The 18,539-nt window shown below is 38.9% G+C and overlaps 1 protein-coding gene across 1 annotated transcript in view; it reads right to left on the minus strand.

Moving 5' to 3' along the window:
- MEGF11 (multiple EGF-like-domains 11) overlaps window positions 1-18,539 on the minus strand; it is a 217,503-nt gene that overhangs the window by 74,585 nt on the left and 124,379 nt on the right. Inside the window, exons 9-10 of the mRNA XM_010572088.1 lie at window positions 14,629-14,841; window positions 6,472-6,646 (exon numbers count right to left, since the gene is read on the minus strand). Of these exons, the coding sequence (XP_010570390.1) occupies window positions 6,472-6,646; window positions 14,629-14,841 (388 nt within the window). The remainder of the gene's footprint in view (window positions 1-6,471; window positions 6,647-14,628; window positions 14,842-18,539) is intronic.

The raw sequence follows: 18,539 nt of genomic DNA on the forward strand, positions 1-18,539 counted from the left end.
TAAAATTTATACTGGTGGTTGGTAACAAGAACATCTTGATAAAATGGTTGAATTTATTTTATACCTATAAATGAAAAGAGCTCTTAACAAAGGGGGGTAACTGATATGCTTGGTAAATCAAGGATAAAAGGACACAGGCTCTATTGAAGATTTTTTCCCCTCGTCTTTTCTTTTTAAACCTTTTGATGAGGTGCCCTGTTGCTCTGAGATGAGCTTCCACTGAAGTACTTTTGGAATTATCTCAAAGAGAAACAGATCATTTAAATGAGTTAAAGCCCCCAAAACAGATCCACTATCTCCAACCTCAGGTTCATTTTTTGTATTAAGAATTTTGTGAAATTTATAAAGTAACTTTACTACTGAACCAGGGGCTTATAAGACAAAGAAGCCTCATTCATTTTTTCCCGCTTCCTTCTGAAGTGGTGAAGGATGATACATTTAGAATAAAGATGAAAGCAAATATGTAGAAGAGAGGGAATATTCTGATAAATTTGTATTTATCAACCTTGAGTGTTTAGAAAACACCTACAGGCAATGATTCTTCAAATTCCTCCAGACCTACCTGGGATTTCAGTCCTTCAGGGAAAATTCAATTGAAGATAAGATAAGGTGCTCCTTTCTATTTACTTTTTTTTCTCTTTTAGACAACAGAGAGAATTTTAAAGGTGTAGGACAGGAGAGCAGGATTCAATTTTTTTTAAATATAGAGAGAAAGATTGTTTCTTCTCTCCTGTATGTTTTCTTCAGGGAAAAAGAGATATTGTATGCACCAGAAGGAAGTCAGTCGTGGCTGGAATACTCAACAGACTAGACCTGTAAGTTCCTTATGACCTCTACAGATAACACAAAATTATGGTCCTCCTCATTTCTATGGAAGGGTACACTGGTCATTTTACTCATTAAGTAGGCATGGGGCAGACTAAGACTGGCCTGAGACTGTGTGTGGGGGGATGTTTGTACTGACTGAGAGATTATCTGTTACAAAGTTTGTTATACATTTGCTATGCATTTGAATATGTTTATAATACTATAATATACATTTATTTTACTAAATGCTTGAGCTACTCTTTATTGTGTGTTACAGGGGCTGACTTTTACTCCAATGTGCAGGCATGTACATGTACACCTTGGAAGCAATTTGCACCTCTGTGTACAGAAAGCATTATGTTGAGAAACTCTGGCATGCTAGACAAAATTATGGACTTCTAGACCCAGATTAAGCCTGTGTTTCAGTCCTTAAGCGCACAGGTTCCCACTAAGCTCAGCTGGAGACATATATACATGAGCACTTATATAAGGATATATTTGAAAGGCATTATTTTATTACGTTTTTAAAACGCAATTTTGATGCAACATCAACAGAAGATGCAAATGGCTATAGATGCACAGTACTGGGATATATCTTGGGAAGTCTTAGGGAATCCAAGTGACATTCCAAAAGCTGAAAAATCTTCTAGTAAGAGGTCATCACTGCTGTAGTTTCCATACTTTCCTGTACTGTGAGTGGCTTGTATGGGATCTACCAATATAGTCAAGGAATAGACAAATGTCAAAATGGATTCTTTCATTTTGGTGATGAAGTGCTAGCTTTGCTTGGCAGCATGCAAGGTTCAATAAAAGCAGACAGGTCTTCAAAAAATTGCAGCATAAATAGATGAACTCTTTAAAGTAATATAAGTTCTGTCATCCAGATGTGAAATATAGACCTAAGTGCCCGCCGAAGTAAAAGCTGACCGCACATTCCATAGATAAGTGTTAAAGTTTTCTCAATGTCTTGGGCTGAGAAATGTTTTAACTACATATCTCCTTGCCACAATAGACAGAATGAAAGCATTTGAAGTTAAATCCATTTTTCAAAGGAAGAAAACAAAGCATCCATAAAGAAACAAAGGCATATCACAGGATGAGGTCTCTGGATAGCTACTGTCTTCAGGAAAGTTGCAATTAGCTATGCAATGGAGAAGGTGAACTTAGTTGTATTTCAATAGCATTTACAATTATTTCAGTAGCTAGAACGCTGATAGGTATGTGCAGGGGGTTGTTTTCAAGATTTCCTTGTGAGACAGAAGGTCAGGATTCCTGTGGTCTCCTGTCATATTTAATTCATATCCTCTGGCCTTCTTCACCACATTTATTGAATTACAGGAATAAAGTTCAATGAACCAAAAACAAAAGAAGAGAGGACAGGGCAAATCCTGATTTCTTTTACGTCCCTGCCGTACAACTGACTTCAGCGGGCCTGTAAGAGAGCATCTTAAAGCAGAATTTGGAAGGAGGGGAGGTACAAGTCAGTATAACCCCTCTCACCACCCCCATAATTGCATCCAAGTAATTTATTGCAAGGAGCGACTATTTGCATGTGGGAGTAAGGATCCAATTTCTACCAGTCAAGAATCTCCCTGTATACTTTTTAAGGCTAATCTTTGTGTACTCCCTGTGTGTGTTTATCAGATTCCTTCTTGCCACAAATGAGATGGCAGTAGAATGGCTTTTCAAAACCATTCTTCAGAAAAGCATTCCTGGCAATTACATCATATGTGTGCTAAGAGGTAATCCTCAAATATGTTAAAAATACCAGTTTCAGGGAAGTGCCCTATTGGCATGCTTATAATGATGATTCCCTGCAATTACCTTAATTAAGCTGATACAACCTTCATACTCCCTTCACAAGTGAGATGCAATAAGCACAGGTTTTCCAACAGGCCTGCAGTGTGGACTTTACTACTGGAGTAGCTCTAGACATGCTCTGTGATATTGGGGAAGAAGATTTTGTTGTGTCTCCTCCACTCCTATTACCCTATTTTTATTGTCCTGTATGCTGCCTTCAAGAACTGGGCTGTTTCGGGTATAATTGTGGATCACTCAGATTTCTCAGCTACCTTTTCAGTCAAATCTACACATAGTGTCTGCACTGTGGTTTAGACACTCATACAGTTAAAATAGTGCAATCCCCTAGTGTGAGCTGTCATATCAGAACCTCACACAAATAACCTCTACTGGTACCCAATAACATCTTTATAACAGTGTAGTTTGTTTTCAGAGCTAGGTATGCACAAATCTGGTTGTTGAGTCTGACCCAAAATATTAATCAAAAAAAAGAAGACATAAAATGTTTTCAAATTCTATCCAAAACTGCAAGCTCACCAATATTTAGCTTTGGCATTTGAATTTTTGGAAATGTCACAGCTAATAAATAATGTATTATTTTCTGAGCTACAATGTAAATTTTTATTTTAAAATTTGAATCTGCTTAACTTCCAAAAATTAAGTGCTCTGCTCACGTACATGTCAACCTATGGGATGGCTGCCTTTCCACTTAATACATTTAATAAAGGTGACCAGATGCTTTGTGTTTTTAATGGCTTGTTCTGCATCCCAACAAAATGTCCCTGTTTTGGCTGCGATTGCAGATGATTCATTCTGAAACCCAGCCCAGCTGCCCTGACACAGCCGAGGCAGGGCATAGTTAAAAAACAAGCCATCTGTGCAAAAGAAGTGTGCTGGAGGAGTGCTTTGTCAGGAAAAGACTGTCATTTCTTGGCCCCTATGTTTTCTAGGCATCCATAACCCAAAAGTCCCATGGGTCCAACCTCTCTGCCTTTGCAGTTAAATTTTGCAGTTATATACCATGTCCCAAGATATTCTCTTCCTTCCCCCTTACTTAGAAATCCTTCAGCCTGCTCTGCTATATAAGATCGTGTGTAGATCAAATGTTTCTGTAAAATGTAAGACGTTGCTCCCACTTTCATTCTTTCCAATCACATGGCAAAACTCCTGACCCTGTAGCTGCATCAGCGAAGCCTCATGCTAGAAAAAGCAAGAGGGATTCATTTATGGCTTTTCTGAATATTTAGCTCTGCCCAGTTCTGTACTAGCATCACTCTATTGTCAGTGCTGCCAAAAGAGACATCCTGCATTCATGAACAGTCACACCGCTTGCTTGCAGGCTAGCCGAATTCAAGGGCAAAATTCTACCCGCAGGCAAAGCTCCCCATTGCCTCAGCAAGAGGCAGGCATGCATATTTGAAGGCAAAGTCTGGTCTTGAATGTGTCACTGAAATAAGCTACTTCAAGCCTTGAGAGGGTTCTGGCCCCACAGCATCTTTCACATGACCTGCAGGCTGCATCGTGAAGCAGTGCTGACACCTTCTCCCTGCCCAGAGGATGGAGCATACAGCAAGAGCAGCTCAGCAGGACACCACCATTCCAGGGTAGGAAGTAAAGGCTCCTGTCAAGTTTTCTTTACAGCCTATGTTCTCTAGCATTTGAAAGAACCACTGCAACTCAAGTCATCTGGCATGCATACGAATGACAAATATGCTTCAGAGGCAATAAATTAGCAATTTCAAGGCTTTACTTCCCCTCATGGACTAATTGTCAGAGATTATAGTATATTATAAGAGACCAATGATACTAATGTCTAAATATGCTTCAGTGATTACAGAGCTATCCTCAATAACCAAGCTGTTTAAATGTCAATGCAAGAAAGCTCTTTATTATGAGATTAAATATTATTTTGAAGCAATGCAATAGGAACTTCCCAGGCTTCATGCCTGCAATAATACTGTCTTGGAGCAATATATATTGGACAAACTATGCTTTTTTTAAAATGTGTACAGTAAAGGGTCCCAAAGTATTTTTGTGCTGCAAACTTGAACCGCATTCCTTATAAGAAAGAGGATCTTGGTATCTTTTCCCTTTGCATTTGTTACTAACATGCTGCTGCCTTCGTTCTTTCCTCCGCTTTATATTAATACTTGTGTATCACTACTGTATAGAGAAGATAAAGTCTTGTTTTCTGTTAGTGTGAGTGGAGAATCAAACTTCAAAGACTTTTTCTTCTTTTTTTTACATCTCTAAGTACTAGTGTCTTGCACAGATGCTTTTGACAGTCCTACCCCTCACACCTAAATAAATCTGTTTATACCTGTCATTGAGAGAACCCCTGGAAATTAGACAGAAGCCCCAACTTTCAGGTTCAGCTGTTGACATGCAGCAGAGAACAGAAATGTCTTTAAGCCATAACTCCAGTTCCACAGTTTGGGAGATGACAGTTGGTGATCACGAGCTCAGGTGTGGATTTAAAAGGGAGGGAGGCTAAAAAGTCTTTAGCATCCCACTAATCTCCTATAGGACTCCCACACTATGGATCTTGTCACACAGCTGTGCAGCCTTTCCCTATAGATGACAGCAATGTATGTCCCTGCAGAATACCACAACGTTTTTTTCTAGAAAACCCTAAACGCTGCCGTGGGTGCTGATGGTAGGACATGGCTGCTCTGCTGTCCAGATCCAACATGCCATTCCCCTCCCATTGTTTCTAAAGCTACCTGGTATGATGTCCACCATGTTTCATAAATGCAAGTGAAAAGAGCTATAACATGGTCAAAGATCACACCTCATGTTCCCTAGTATTTGAAGATATTTATTCATCTCACTTTGAAGCTGTAACTTAAAACAATAGAGGGTAAAACTCATCTAGGAGGCTGCATATTTTAGTTGGCTGCTAAATGTTAGGGGAAGTTCTAAAAATATTGGGAATGTCTTTGAATCTGAAGCTTGATTTCTAGTAAACTTACTAATTATTACTAATAATTACTATAATAGTATAGGAAACATATAGATAAGCCTATGGGGACAGATCATGTAAATAAAGACACAAATTACAGAAAGACAACTGCTAATGAAGTTGTGGTGGAATTCTCTCTTGAAAATAAATTTTTTTCTTTAGGAAGTATTGTTTCTTAAACATAGCCTGCATCTCTTCCATGGTGCGCTCCTGAAGTAAAGAGGTGCTTCATATATGGATGACCAGGGAATTTACTAGCAAGACTTCCATTATGCCCAGCTGTAGCAGGACTGGACACCTGGATCCATGTCCTAATACTTTCTGCTGCAACCTGACAATTGTTAATTCTGAATTTTTGTTGTTTCATCTTGGCTGATTTCTTCAGCCATTTTATATCTCATCTATAAAACGTAACACTTGTTTACCTCAGAATGTCTGAAGCTCTTTCTGATGCTCAGGTAAAAGACACCTGCCATATATGCTCAGAAAAGACATAAATTGCTCTATCATTTGTAACATTCTAAAAGATCTTCATCTATTAATATCACAGTATGACTGACAAGGAACATGCTGAAAGGCCATGAGAATTCTTTTTCTGCTCTTCCAGGCAGACAATAATCTGACATCTTTTTTGTGATGTCTTGACTTAGAATATACGATGGGAAACCATTTCTTTATCCTTGTAACAGTAATAAATTTAGAATACTGATGTTAAGTAAATAACCATAAGTAATAAGTTGACACTGATCAAACGAGAATTATGTGGACTTATAATAGAATGAGGAAAATTTACCTGCATTTGGCCACTTTTATGCAAATATTATTTGAAATCAGACTAAAATGCTCTTTAATTTTTTGCAAGCACCTTATGAAATGCCCCATTATTCCCAGCTGTCACTTACCATATATCCTGGTGCACACATACACTTTCCTGTGATGCTGTCACAATCTGCACCGTTCTGGCAAGGGCAGGTCAGCTGGCAGCCTTCGCCGTAGTATCCAGGGGGACAGGTTTCATTGCAGTACAGTCCAGCCCAGCCAGCTTTGCAGCTACATTCTCCAGACAATGGATGGCAACTAATGAAGACAGGCAGACATTAATGAGATGTGCACATGAAAGAAAAATACAGTCTGTAACCACCCGTAGAACACTTTACATGCAATGCCAGCAAGTCACGCTAAGAACAGAACAAACGTGAACACTTATAAGGATGGTGAACATAAGCAGCCACATAACTTAGGAAGTGAATAGGGAATATGGTGCTAAATACCAGCCCAGAACGCCACTTCTAAACATCTGGGAACTGCCACAGCACTGGTAATTGTACACCTTTAAAGTGCATGCTTTTCCATTCTCAAATCAATGTGACTTGGATTACTGACTTTAACCACAACACTATTAATCCATCTTGTTGTATGACATACATGTGCCATACTATTTAGTATAATACAGTCAAAGGTGTTCAGGGTTAGGAGAAATTCCAAAGGATAGAGGAATGCAACCAAGAGAGTTGTGAAGATAAACCCGAGTCCTGTGGCACAATATTCTTCTATTCTATTCTATTCTATTCTATTCTATTCTATTCTATTCTAATTTGTGTATTAAAAGTGAGTGCCACCTCAGCAGAACTTTTCAGTAGGGAGAGGTAGAAAGGAAAGTGCTTTGGAAGGGAAAAATCTTGGAAAAAGTTTTGCAGGGAATACTCAGCCATAGTGAACAGAACTGATCACTACCTGAAGCCTTGGGATTTCTGGGGGGCAGGAGTCAACAGAAGCCCTGGGACTAAATCTCAGCTGTGCAGGGAAACAAGTCAAGTTCCTTTATGCTGAATAATGAGCATTGCTGCCCAACATTAATCCTCTGGTTTTCATTTCTATTCAGACAATTCCACACTGTTGTGAGAGCACATAGAGAGAAAAGTAGAAAGGAGAATCAAGCTCCATAAGACCAGACAACGCCTGGTCCTTCTGCATCTGGTAGGTGGAAGACTTACCCCTTTGTTCCTCCTGCTATGAAACATTTTATCTTTATTCACCATTTTCTCTTCTACAAACAGAAAGAGCATCTCCCAATTTTTCTTAGGGCACTAACTTCCCACAGCAGGAGAGCCATGCTGAGGCTGTGGCTGAGGGCTAGGAAAGGAGGGGAAGGCTGGAGATGTGGTAAGTCCTGGTTTGAAGAGATGGAGGTTTCTGGGGGATGGGAAGGGAGAGCACAGGGGGATGTCTAGTTTGAGGAGATGAGGTGATCAAAAGAAAGAGCAGGGGATGGAGAGGGAATCTGATCTTTGGAAAAGGACCCCATGTTGTCTGAGGCCAGCTGGGAATATAGAGCTCAGTGTGCTCTGGGAGCCTCTGAGAAAATGAGAAATAATATTGCTACAAATCAGAATTTCTTTATTATTCTCAGAACAAGAAAGAATCGAGTTCTGCAAGGTGGCACCTCTCTGTGGACCTGTCTGCTGGATTTTTGCATCATAGAAACTATTTATTTTCCTTTACGATTATTTATTGCTACAGTGTAATATTGCAGACATGACTGAATGGGTTTCTTTACAGCTATAAAATTAATATCGTATATGTTAATTTTCAAGGTAACCTCATAAAATGTAATTTCCAAGTATGTTTCTGGCAATTACTGGTAGGAGAGGTTAGTCATATACTGTTGTGACTAAGAATGATCAAATTTTGTGTGTGTCATATGTTTCATCATAAATAGTGTTTTACTGACTAATTAAAACAATTAATCAGCTTAACAAAGTACCATCCATGAAATTCTTCTGACAAAGCAGTCCCTGAAATTATGGTTGTTCACAAAGCACCTCTTAACATTCAGATGAAAATAATAAAAGCTCGTTTTTTCCTCCTCTGTGTCTATTAATCATTACCTAATAGGAGAAGAAAGCTAAACATTAAAGAAATATTTTAAAGTGGATTTTTTGTTTCTCCGTTTTCACTGCTACTGCACATATCATACGGTTCCATGAGAACTGCAGCTGTTGACTAAATTAAATCTTTCAAAGGTAATAAATGATCATGGCAGTTTGAATCAGTCTATGACAATTCAATTGAAAATACTATACTCAGTAAGAATTTCTACTCCAAGGTTGGCTCCTTCATCAAAATGAAAAGCTTTTTTGCATGGAATGCAAGCTATATATTGAGGACTAAATATCATCCTAACATGCACTAAAATAAGAAGCAAAAACCAAACAGGCTTTGCAGAAGAGTCTGCAGGAGACAGAGGGCTTGGACTCCAAAACAAGGTCAAGTAGAAGGTTGAGACCATATTCTGCCCTCCCAAAGCCTTGTCCACTCTTTCATGAGGCTATGAGCCAGGAAAAGTCCAATGCAGATGTTTGGGTCCCTGCATCCATATAATCTTCCTGTTGAAGCAAGAACACTTCTGTTATCAGCCTAAGCATATCAGAGTTTTGTCTTTCTCCTAGGCCAAGCACTTGTAGTCTCTCAGTGCTTTGAAATACTTATCTTTTGCTGCCTTACAGAATGCTAGCATTGTAGGATTAGGAAAAATCCTCCACATTAGATTCCAGAGTTATGGTACCCATAACAATAGTTCTGGGTAGGTAGCAACAGTTGGTGAATAGACCATACAGCAGGGGAAGAGAAACTTCTCCTTGACAGTAGTAGAATAAATCTTTCCAAAGCTTTTGGCAAAAGCCAAACATTAACACACCCCATAGTGTTATGGTAGCATAACAAGCAAAAGGACTTCAAACCTACATAGCTAGGTCTGAAATGAGGTTGCAGGCTGTGTCTGGCCAGGGGAGACAGGAGACTTGTCTCAGATACAGAGAATACAAGGCCCCGAATCAAAATCACTTGTTTGACAATTAAGGTGTCCTGATGCCGTGTTAGCTTGAAGATGGCTGAGCTTTAGATGCTTAACCAAAATTCAGAAGACAGCTGTTCTCTTCCCAGTCCTGCCAGTGAATCTTGGCCATGTAAGTTCCTCTTTCTGCCTTCATTTTTCCCATTTGTAAAATGATGCCTTTCTTCCTTTGGAAACCCTTTTAAGATCTGCAGCTGATATCACTAAATAGTACTAAGTTTTTATTATTAATTGTTCTATTCTGGTATGTATGAACCAGTAATTAAAGTCATCAGAGTTACATACTAAATATATTGCAGCTCATAATGTAGAAATAGTATAGGTATGCATGTATGTGTGAGTTAAGAATGTTTCTCTCATATTGGCATTCTGTAAAATTTCATTCTGTTCAGACTATGTACCTAGAAATATAACAATAGCTAGGAAATTCATCTATCGTCCATCCAACCGTCTATGCATCCAGACTGTCCAGTGAACTAAATGCTACCTGCAATGAAGTTGAAAAGTTTGAGGCACTTAATGGCAAAGGTGTTAGGGCAAAGAATAGGAAATACAGCTAGCAATATCAATTATTTGTATAATTCCTCCCTTCCTGTTCTGAATGTACCTTTCAAGGTCATGAGTCCATATAACATTTTGCCAGCACAGGTTACAGCATATGTAAGGCACTTCTCCATGCCACTAATAAACTGAAATTAAGAAACACAAACAATTCTACTAGAGAAGGATCACTGAATGGATGGGTAAGAGAATGTGAGGCCTCCAAAAAGATCCCAGAAGGCAAACCCACTAATATCTGCTTTCTAACCACTTGTTGTGAGCAGGAAGGGAACCTTAGGCTCTTGAAAGAGTTTGGCAGTGTTATACATTAGTATTTTGCATTGAATCTTAACAACTTTTATTTCTTCAAATCTCCTGCATAACAGGAAGGAATAGTATAGAAAACTTAGAGCAAATGCAAGCAGACAAGCGTTCCTCTAGCTCTAGGCCAAGTAGAGGTGGAAACTGGAAGCTGTCCACAGTGCACAACATGGCATGAGAAGGAAATTGTTCCATGGCTCTTGCTGCAGTTTGGAAGCTACTGTACGGTCCCTGGCTTTTGAGCCACTTTTACAGCAATAAAAGATTTATTTTTTAAAATTTACTGGCTGAACTGAAAAACAGAAAGTCATTTTTGACCTTTAAATTGTTTAAGCATCTGATTTCGAGGAAAACTGAGGAAACCAGGTAACTTTTTTGAGGCAAACTGGGAAAAGAAATGTTTTAGACAGCACAGCTGTACCAAATTCTGAATTTGTTCTCCACACAACTTTCAGCCAAAACAACTTCTTCCCAGTGAATTGCCTGACTTTCTGTTTATACACCAGTCATCTCATCTTAATTAACAACAGCCCTAATCCTTATTTAACAGTATTTTCTGTCTTTTGGTGTCCATACTACATTCAGTCTCCCTTACTAAAATGTCCTCTTGCTTTTAAAGAAGTAGCCACAATGGGATTTTATGGCCACTACTTCAGTCCAGCAAGTCTTCAAAGACAGCATCATTCAAGCACATTATTGACTTAGGTCAAGGGAAAACTTCATGCAAGATCCATGGGGTTTGGTCCTTCCGAACTTTTCAGTGTTGAGGCAATAATCAGAGTCTCTGGAGATCTATCCATTTCATTTGACTTTGTCACAGTAGGAAAGTGTCAAGGCTGAACAGGTCACTGTGTCTTCCTTCCGTTCTCACGTCTCTGACCTGGGAAAGACATTACTAAAGGCATATGGCTCCACACACTGGCTCCACACCAGTGTTCAAGAAGGGTGGGTGGCTGAGCCTATTCCAGCTATTCATTCCCCTCTCTGCTTTTCAGAAGAGCAAGCCAGGATTATGCCTGTCTGACTATTGTAGACTGTCTCAACATGGGCTTTTTGCATAAGGGACAATTTTACAGGTGTATCCTTTCCTGTGGAAGGACAGTCCAAGTCACCAATGCATTCTAAATTACCTAATTCTGGGGTTGTTCAAAAGTCCTGTACAAAGTGCCTTTCAGCGTGCTTTGATGCAGAAATTATTGGATGATGTTCTTCAGCCATTACTATGCAGGTTAGACTAGATGATCATGCTGGTCTCTTCAGACATTAAAATAGATAGATCTATGAAAATAGAAAAGCTGATTGTGTATTTCTTAATGTTCCTCCCCAACCTGCTCCTCAAAGCTCCCAGAACTTTCTGTTCCAGCCAGCTCTCCAATAACCAGATCAAATGAGTCAAAACCACTGACAGAAATAAGCAAGCTTCCCTCACCTTCTTTCAAGTGTTTATATAATTACCCTACACACTCAGGTATTGCAACAAGTAGCCAAGAGTTTAAACTGCTTCTGGGGAAAAGAGATGGCTGTCAGTAAATGAATCACTTTGGAAGACCACAGTTCCAGTAATGATAAAAATTCAGGGGAGGAATAGGAGGAGGTGGCTGGGAAGAGAAGTGCACTGTATGGGACTGGTTAAACAATCAGTAAAAAGATTTGTTCAGAATATGGAGTGCCTTTGGAGAAGGTCATTTTCCATCAACTCTGACACTCCTCAGCTCAGAAACTGACAGCACTCCGAGGAGCTCATTGAAAAGTGGAAAGCTGAAATACCATGGATGAATGAAAGAACATTTACAGATCTACAGCTTGCTGATATCTCTTTGTTCCATAACAGCAGTGATAAGATGTAGGAAAAAGGGAGATTTTATCAATGGAGAGACTAGACTCATTTATTAAGGAAGTGGAGATACCATCTTAGCAGAGGATGCTGCAAGTGAAGCTGACGGAGCAGCGATGGGAGGGAAGGCACAAAATGTATCCATCAGACAGCAACCAGGCACAGGTCAGGTACACAGTCGGTAACAACAACCACATGCCCAGAAAAAGCTGTGAGAGGATGATCATATCCTCTTTCTGAGCTCTCTCAAACTTGAGACCTCATCTTTCTTCAGAGCTGGATGGTGGTAGTCTGTTCTTTCAGGAAGGATCTTCTGCCAAACCCCCAGAGCACCTCCCAGGTAGTTCTTTGAGTAACCCACGATGAACTCTTGCACCCTCAAACTCACAGTCGTCCCCCAGTTAAAAGACTCTTAATGAACCGAGCACTTAGCTGAGAAACAGCAGCCAAGCTTGGCCTTGCCCGTGGCTTGCAGTCCTTCCACTCTATTTACACCTTTACGGGAAAATGGGCACACAAACAGGTTTCTGCAGGCTAGGAGAGGGGGTGAAGACACTGTGTCAGCTACTGTCCAAGAGCATATGCTCACCCTCCAGTACACATGAAGAACAGCTTTCACTGAGGAGCAGTGTACCTTGTATTTACCGCATGTTTAAGTCGTGTACGCTGGCAGGTACTGCAGAGTAGTATGACATGCAGGAATTTATACCTTAGCTCACTCTGCAGTAATTCTTGAGACGTCCCCTATCCTCAGTACAACACAACATTAACCTTTTGTGTATAATGCTCAGCTCATGCCTTAGGGATGTTATTTTTCGCAATGATTTTATGATACACAAAATAATCAGAAATGATAGAAGCCTGTTGTACAGAGCTGCCTTTGAGGTGTCGAACACTTTGGATCCTCGCTGTCAAACCCAACAGAGCTAGAACTATCTTTCTGTAGAGGACTCGTATCATCAGAATTACAAGGCTTTTAAATAATCCATTGTGAGCTCTGACTTTCAGTTAAGCAAAGCTTCACCACTCACAGCTGAACTTGAATTCACAAGAAAGATCACCTGTTTATTTCCAAGACTGAGACAAATAGAGTCTATCATCTCAAGCACACAAACAGATTTGCCTGAAGTGTTTGTGTGTGTGTGTGTGTGCGCACGCATGTGTGCACGCACACAAATTAGGTGGTGTTGCTTGCATACATAATTGAGGAGAGTGTTTATATTTTAGCAGGCTGCAAGATTGCAAGCTAGGTTTGTCATCATCAGCAAGACAGTCAGGTCCCTACCTGTCTGGTTTAAAATTGAAGAATGTCCGTATCAAGGGCATATTTGCTTGGGCATCAATTATCCCCACCTCCCTCTGAAGCCTACACAATCCTGAATTGGCTATGAATGCTTAACAGTAATGGACAGAAAAAGGAGGAAAACAAGTGGGAGCTGAGGGGCTCAGCATCTTGCAGACATGGTAAGGAAATGTGGGCACTCTAGTCCATCAGAATAGCTGAGGCCAAGGTGTTTTCGCTGACCAGGCTCCCTTTACTGTATGTGAGGGAGTGAGGAACATCCAAATAGCAATTCTTGCAGTCAGTAAACAAGGCAAGGAGTTGCAAAAGGTAACAAATAGGATAATAGGGAAGAGTCTTTAATTCTTCCTTTTTTCAGAGTCCAGAAAATTTATTCAAGCCTGCAATGGGAAAGCAAATTCAACCTATCCCATGTTAGCTGCTCAAGTCTGTTTGTGGCTCTAACTCTTAGTAATGAGAACCTCAAGAATCAGATCCTAAAAAAAAGCAAAAGGGAATAAAACATTGAAACCTGACCTTTTAAGTGAGGCTTATTCCATTTTAGGTATACTTCCCTGATGTTTATTTTCCTGAATATTTCACACATACACATACAGAATGAAGAGCAAAAATAGGCACACAAGAGAAGAGATGTCTATTTTGACAATGTCGACTCTGTAACAGTTCCATAGACTGACTTGGGGATATTGATTTCAGTCTATTTATACATCTGCCTCAAGTGTTTTCAACAAGGTAATTTGCCATGAGACATAAACTGAAGCAAATTAGGTTTCATTTTGAAAGTCCCCTTGCTGTCTATAGATTTAACAAGAAAACCCATGCAATAAAAAGAGCCAAAATGATGGATTTGAGTAAATATACCTATATTTTTTAAACTTCAGTGTGTTATTATATATACATATGGGCATCATATGATAGTTCTTATACCTAAAAGACTGCAGTTACAGGATAAGGCCATATGTCAGATTGTTTCAGATTTTAGAGAAACTAGTTAAGTACTTAACAGATACATGCTTAGTAGCTGGCTGGACTGAGGCTTATGGTTCCAAACCTGAGGTCATTTAAATCAAAGATTGCAATCCAGAGGAACTGTCTGTGTTCTTAATTAAAACTACAGAGAAAAAGGTGGTAGGTGTAGTTAATCCAATTTTTTCCCAATGCTTTTATTTGACCAGTCCCCGCACTAGTATATAATATGATGTACATACCTGAGAGTGTTGGTAATATTGCAAGGACACCTCTTGTTGCATTTGAGGCCATAAACCCCTTCTGGACACATTCTTTCTTGGCAATAAATCCCTTTAAATCCAGGGTCACACATACACGCTCCATTTACATGATAACACTTTGCACCATTTTGGCAGTCACATCTTTGTGTGCACTGAAAGCCATATGTCCCAATAGGACACTCTTCCTGACACCTGTAATGAAATATGTGAGACAGGATCCAATCAAATACTATAGTCTGGTCTGCTTATGACTTTTACATGGGAATGTTTTTGTTAATGAAATAAGTTTAAAACTATTGCTCATTTATTTATGTAATATACAGTGAACTGATGGTATCACTGAGTGATGTGATATCTTGGGCATGTAAATTGCTGTTGACTGAAAGTGCATTAATCTCTGTCCAATTATATCCTGCAAAATTTGCATTAGTTAGTATTACCTTAGTTAACAAAGTGCATTCTTGTTTCCTGGACCTTGACAATTCCATTCATCAACCATGAGAAACTGATATAGAGTAAGATACTTTATAGAAAACCCCTCATCTGTTTGCTTTCTCTTTATTACAGAAGGATTGAGCACCTTCTTTAAAAGCATATGGTCCTCTTAGTGATAATGAGGATTGAAAGGTCTATTAAACAATATTGAGTAAAGTGTTCTCTAGCAACGTATAGTTTTACTTTGCCTCTATGCTGTCATTGCACCAGCTTTATACCAACTAGGAGAAAATATACTCCTTTGTCTTTTGTGTGTGTGTTCACAGTAACTAAAGCTCAAATTTGCTTTTCATCTCTTACTCCAGGGATGCTCAGTAGTATAAAATCTCAAGACAAATCACTTTCACGCTCCTTAGTGTAGTATCTTCTCCAAAATTGCCAACATTTTTAATATTTGCTACACATAAAAAGGGAACCGGCAAACACTATACACAGATTGTTTTAAATTGCACCTTCCATGCACTCTTTAAAATATTTCCCTACTGGATACATTATGAAATCTGCCGAAAAGTCTGTTTCATTGTCCTACACAACCAGTTTAAGTATTCATAATATTTCCTACTTTGAAAAGCTCAACTAAGGTCCTAAAGAAAGCAATTGATTCTGTGCTTGACATGACAAAACTTAGTGGTTTCAAAATTCTGCAGTGAGTCAGTACTACAGTTTACATGATCCACCGTGAAATATAGGTATGCTTTTTCAGTTAATAAAAAAAAGAAAAAGAAGTCCAGAAAAGCCCAATTCCCTTATCACATGGATGCCAGATATTGGAAATTGCCTATCAGCATTAATTTAATCCTGAGCATTGATTAAAGTGTATACTGTAAACTCAGTGGATAGAGGCAATTGTTAAATGTCTTTCTGCAGGTCATTTCACAGCTGGCAGGTGAGAGTTAATATAATGATCAGTAATAAAAGATTAATGTGTGATGCAAGCCAGGCAAAACTGCAATGAACACAGCCAGTATATAAGAAGAGCATTACTTTTGCAGCTTCAGACTATCATGTTTTACTAAAAATAAATGAACAAAGCAAAATGCCTAGCTAGTGATTTAACTGGAGCAAGCATCAACACAGTTGCTAGTTACACAATCCAAGTTCAGGAGTTCATACGAGACCCAAAGAGAGAGGAGCCTGTGACAAACAGGAAGGGAAAAAGCCCAGAGAATCACCAGCGGTACTGGCTGCTAGCCCTGCTGCTCTCAGAGTAGTTCAGCTGCAAAGGAAATATCCAGCAAAGAATGGGTAACATTAGGACAGAAACACTTAAAGCAAATGAAATGCAATGAAGAACGTATTAAGATGCCTTATGTCTCCATTGCTGTATACAGCCCTACTAGTTAGCAGGAGAGCACTGTACTCAACAAGATGAATACTTAGTCAATAGTGCACTATATCATTTTATATTTATAGAAGATGAAGCATTACCTAGCAGGGAGAAAAGCATCTGGAAATGAAATATTGACAACCTAATCCATTTACATAATTAGCCTTTTTCTACTAACAATTTAATCAACTTATTTATTTGGAGATCAAGCAGCTACCGCTAATGAATTTTATACAAAGAATACTAATAATGACTCCTCTGGAACATAAGAATAATCACAGCAGGAATTAGCTTTCTACTTAAACATCTTTCCTTTGCAACATATCAATCTAATGTGTCCATAGCACCATTAACAACCAGATACATTGTTCAATTAAATTACAAAATGAGCTGCTAAGCTCTAGTTATGTTTCTTGTTTAATTTACATTGCTTTCTGCCTATCTGGGGAGATTCGTATTATAATATCCACTGAACTTTAATATGTACTATAATTATTTGGGTTGGGATAGGATAATATGGCTGTCACCTGTAGAATTAATGGAAGCAATTTCACAAAATATTAAACATAAGACAGCCTGCTTAACAGATGAACTTAGTACATACACCTACATCTTTTCCAGATAATTTTTTTTCATGGAACAATGCTGTAAAGTTTTTTAGGCTTTTCTGTTTGTTGTTTTGCAACAGTTATCACATTTATGTAGCACAGACAAATATTAAAAGCCATCCAAAATACGCAAACCTGGAGATTGCCATTCAGTCGATAAAAGATACAGGTACAAACACAACAACAAGAGAATAAGCCTGTTCATATTGTTATAACCAATGTGGTATTTATTTTGTTAAGATTCTATCTTTAGGTTTAATGGCAATACGGAAAACAAAGCTAAAACAGTATGTTCACTTTTCCTGGCAGCCACTGAATTCTTAGACAGCCCCATCCTCAGCTTCTAACTGTGCTTCTGCTATTATTCCTTTCCAGTTCACAAAACATACATTTACATGACATATCCAGTCATTTTAGCAGAGCACAAAGCTTCCTGGAGTTGTTAATATTGCTTGCCAATTTCCTAGATATTTAGTGCAGTGCCAGTTCCTGGAAAACAGGTAGGGAACAAAGTGTGGCAATTACACTTACATAGACCTTTATGACCATTTCATCTCCACAGCTATTTATCTAACTCTATGTTATTATCTTCTGCACAAGATGATGAACTGTAGTATTATATAGTACTTACTGACAATTAAAAAATGTTATAGTAGATAAAGTGTGTTTATGTTTTTATTCTTGTTATTCACAATATCTGTTATTATTAAGAATATTTTTTCGGTGCCTTGTAAAATTTTAAGAAAACATTATTTTGTGCAGCAGCATTATCCTGCTATATTTGCAATTATACTGTAATGCTGCAGCCGTTGCGTGAATCCAGAAAGTAAAATAGAGTTTAAGCTAAAATGGTGCTGACTAATCTGTCCCATTGTCCATGCTGTATGAACACATAACTAAGGAAAGCAATTTAGACTTTTTAAAGACCTTGTGCCTGCTCCTGCCATCACTGAAATCAAGGGGCAATCTACCATTAGCTAACTGTAGTTAACAGCAAGGTAAGGGTATGCATGCCTGTTCAGAACAAACCATTACAGACAACGTGCTGTCCTAGCCCAAGTGAGAGGCAGAACTCCAACTGAATATAATGGGTCTAAGGCTTCACTTCCCTTACTGAAGGCTGATTAAAGGCTGATAGATAAACATGTTTTAACCTTCTGAGAACCTGTTTGAAAGGTGGGAATTTCTAGGCTAATACAGTTTTTCCCTGCTGCTAGAAAAGCTTTCTGAACTGCACATTTACCTAACTTTCTCCTGTTCTCATCCATCCTTCCACATGCCTGCATTTCTGCTCTTCTGCCTCTCCCTTCAGTGTCTATCTGTTTCTTCTCTGCTCCAGGAGGGGGCAAGTGAGCCATTCCTAAGGGTTTTGCTTGGGTGCAGGTCCACAATGTGACCTTCCCTCTGCTTCTTTTCACAGAATCATAGAACAGTTTGGGTTGGAAGGAACCTTTAACGGT

This window comes from Haliaeetus leucocephalus, unplaced genomic scaffold (genome assembly GCF_000737465.1).
Source record: "Haliaeetus leucocephalus isolate CR32 unplaced genomic scaffold, Haliaeetus_leucocephalus-4.0 Scaffold339, whole genome shotgun sequence".
Classification (NCBI taxonomy): Eukaryota; Metazoa; Chordata; class Aves; order Accipitriformes; family Accipitridae; genus Haliaeetus; species Haliaeetus leucocephalus.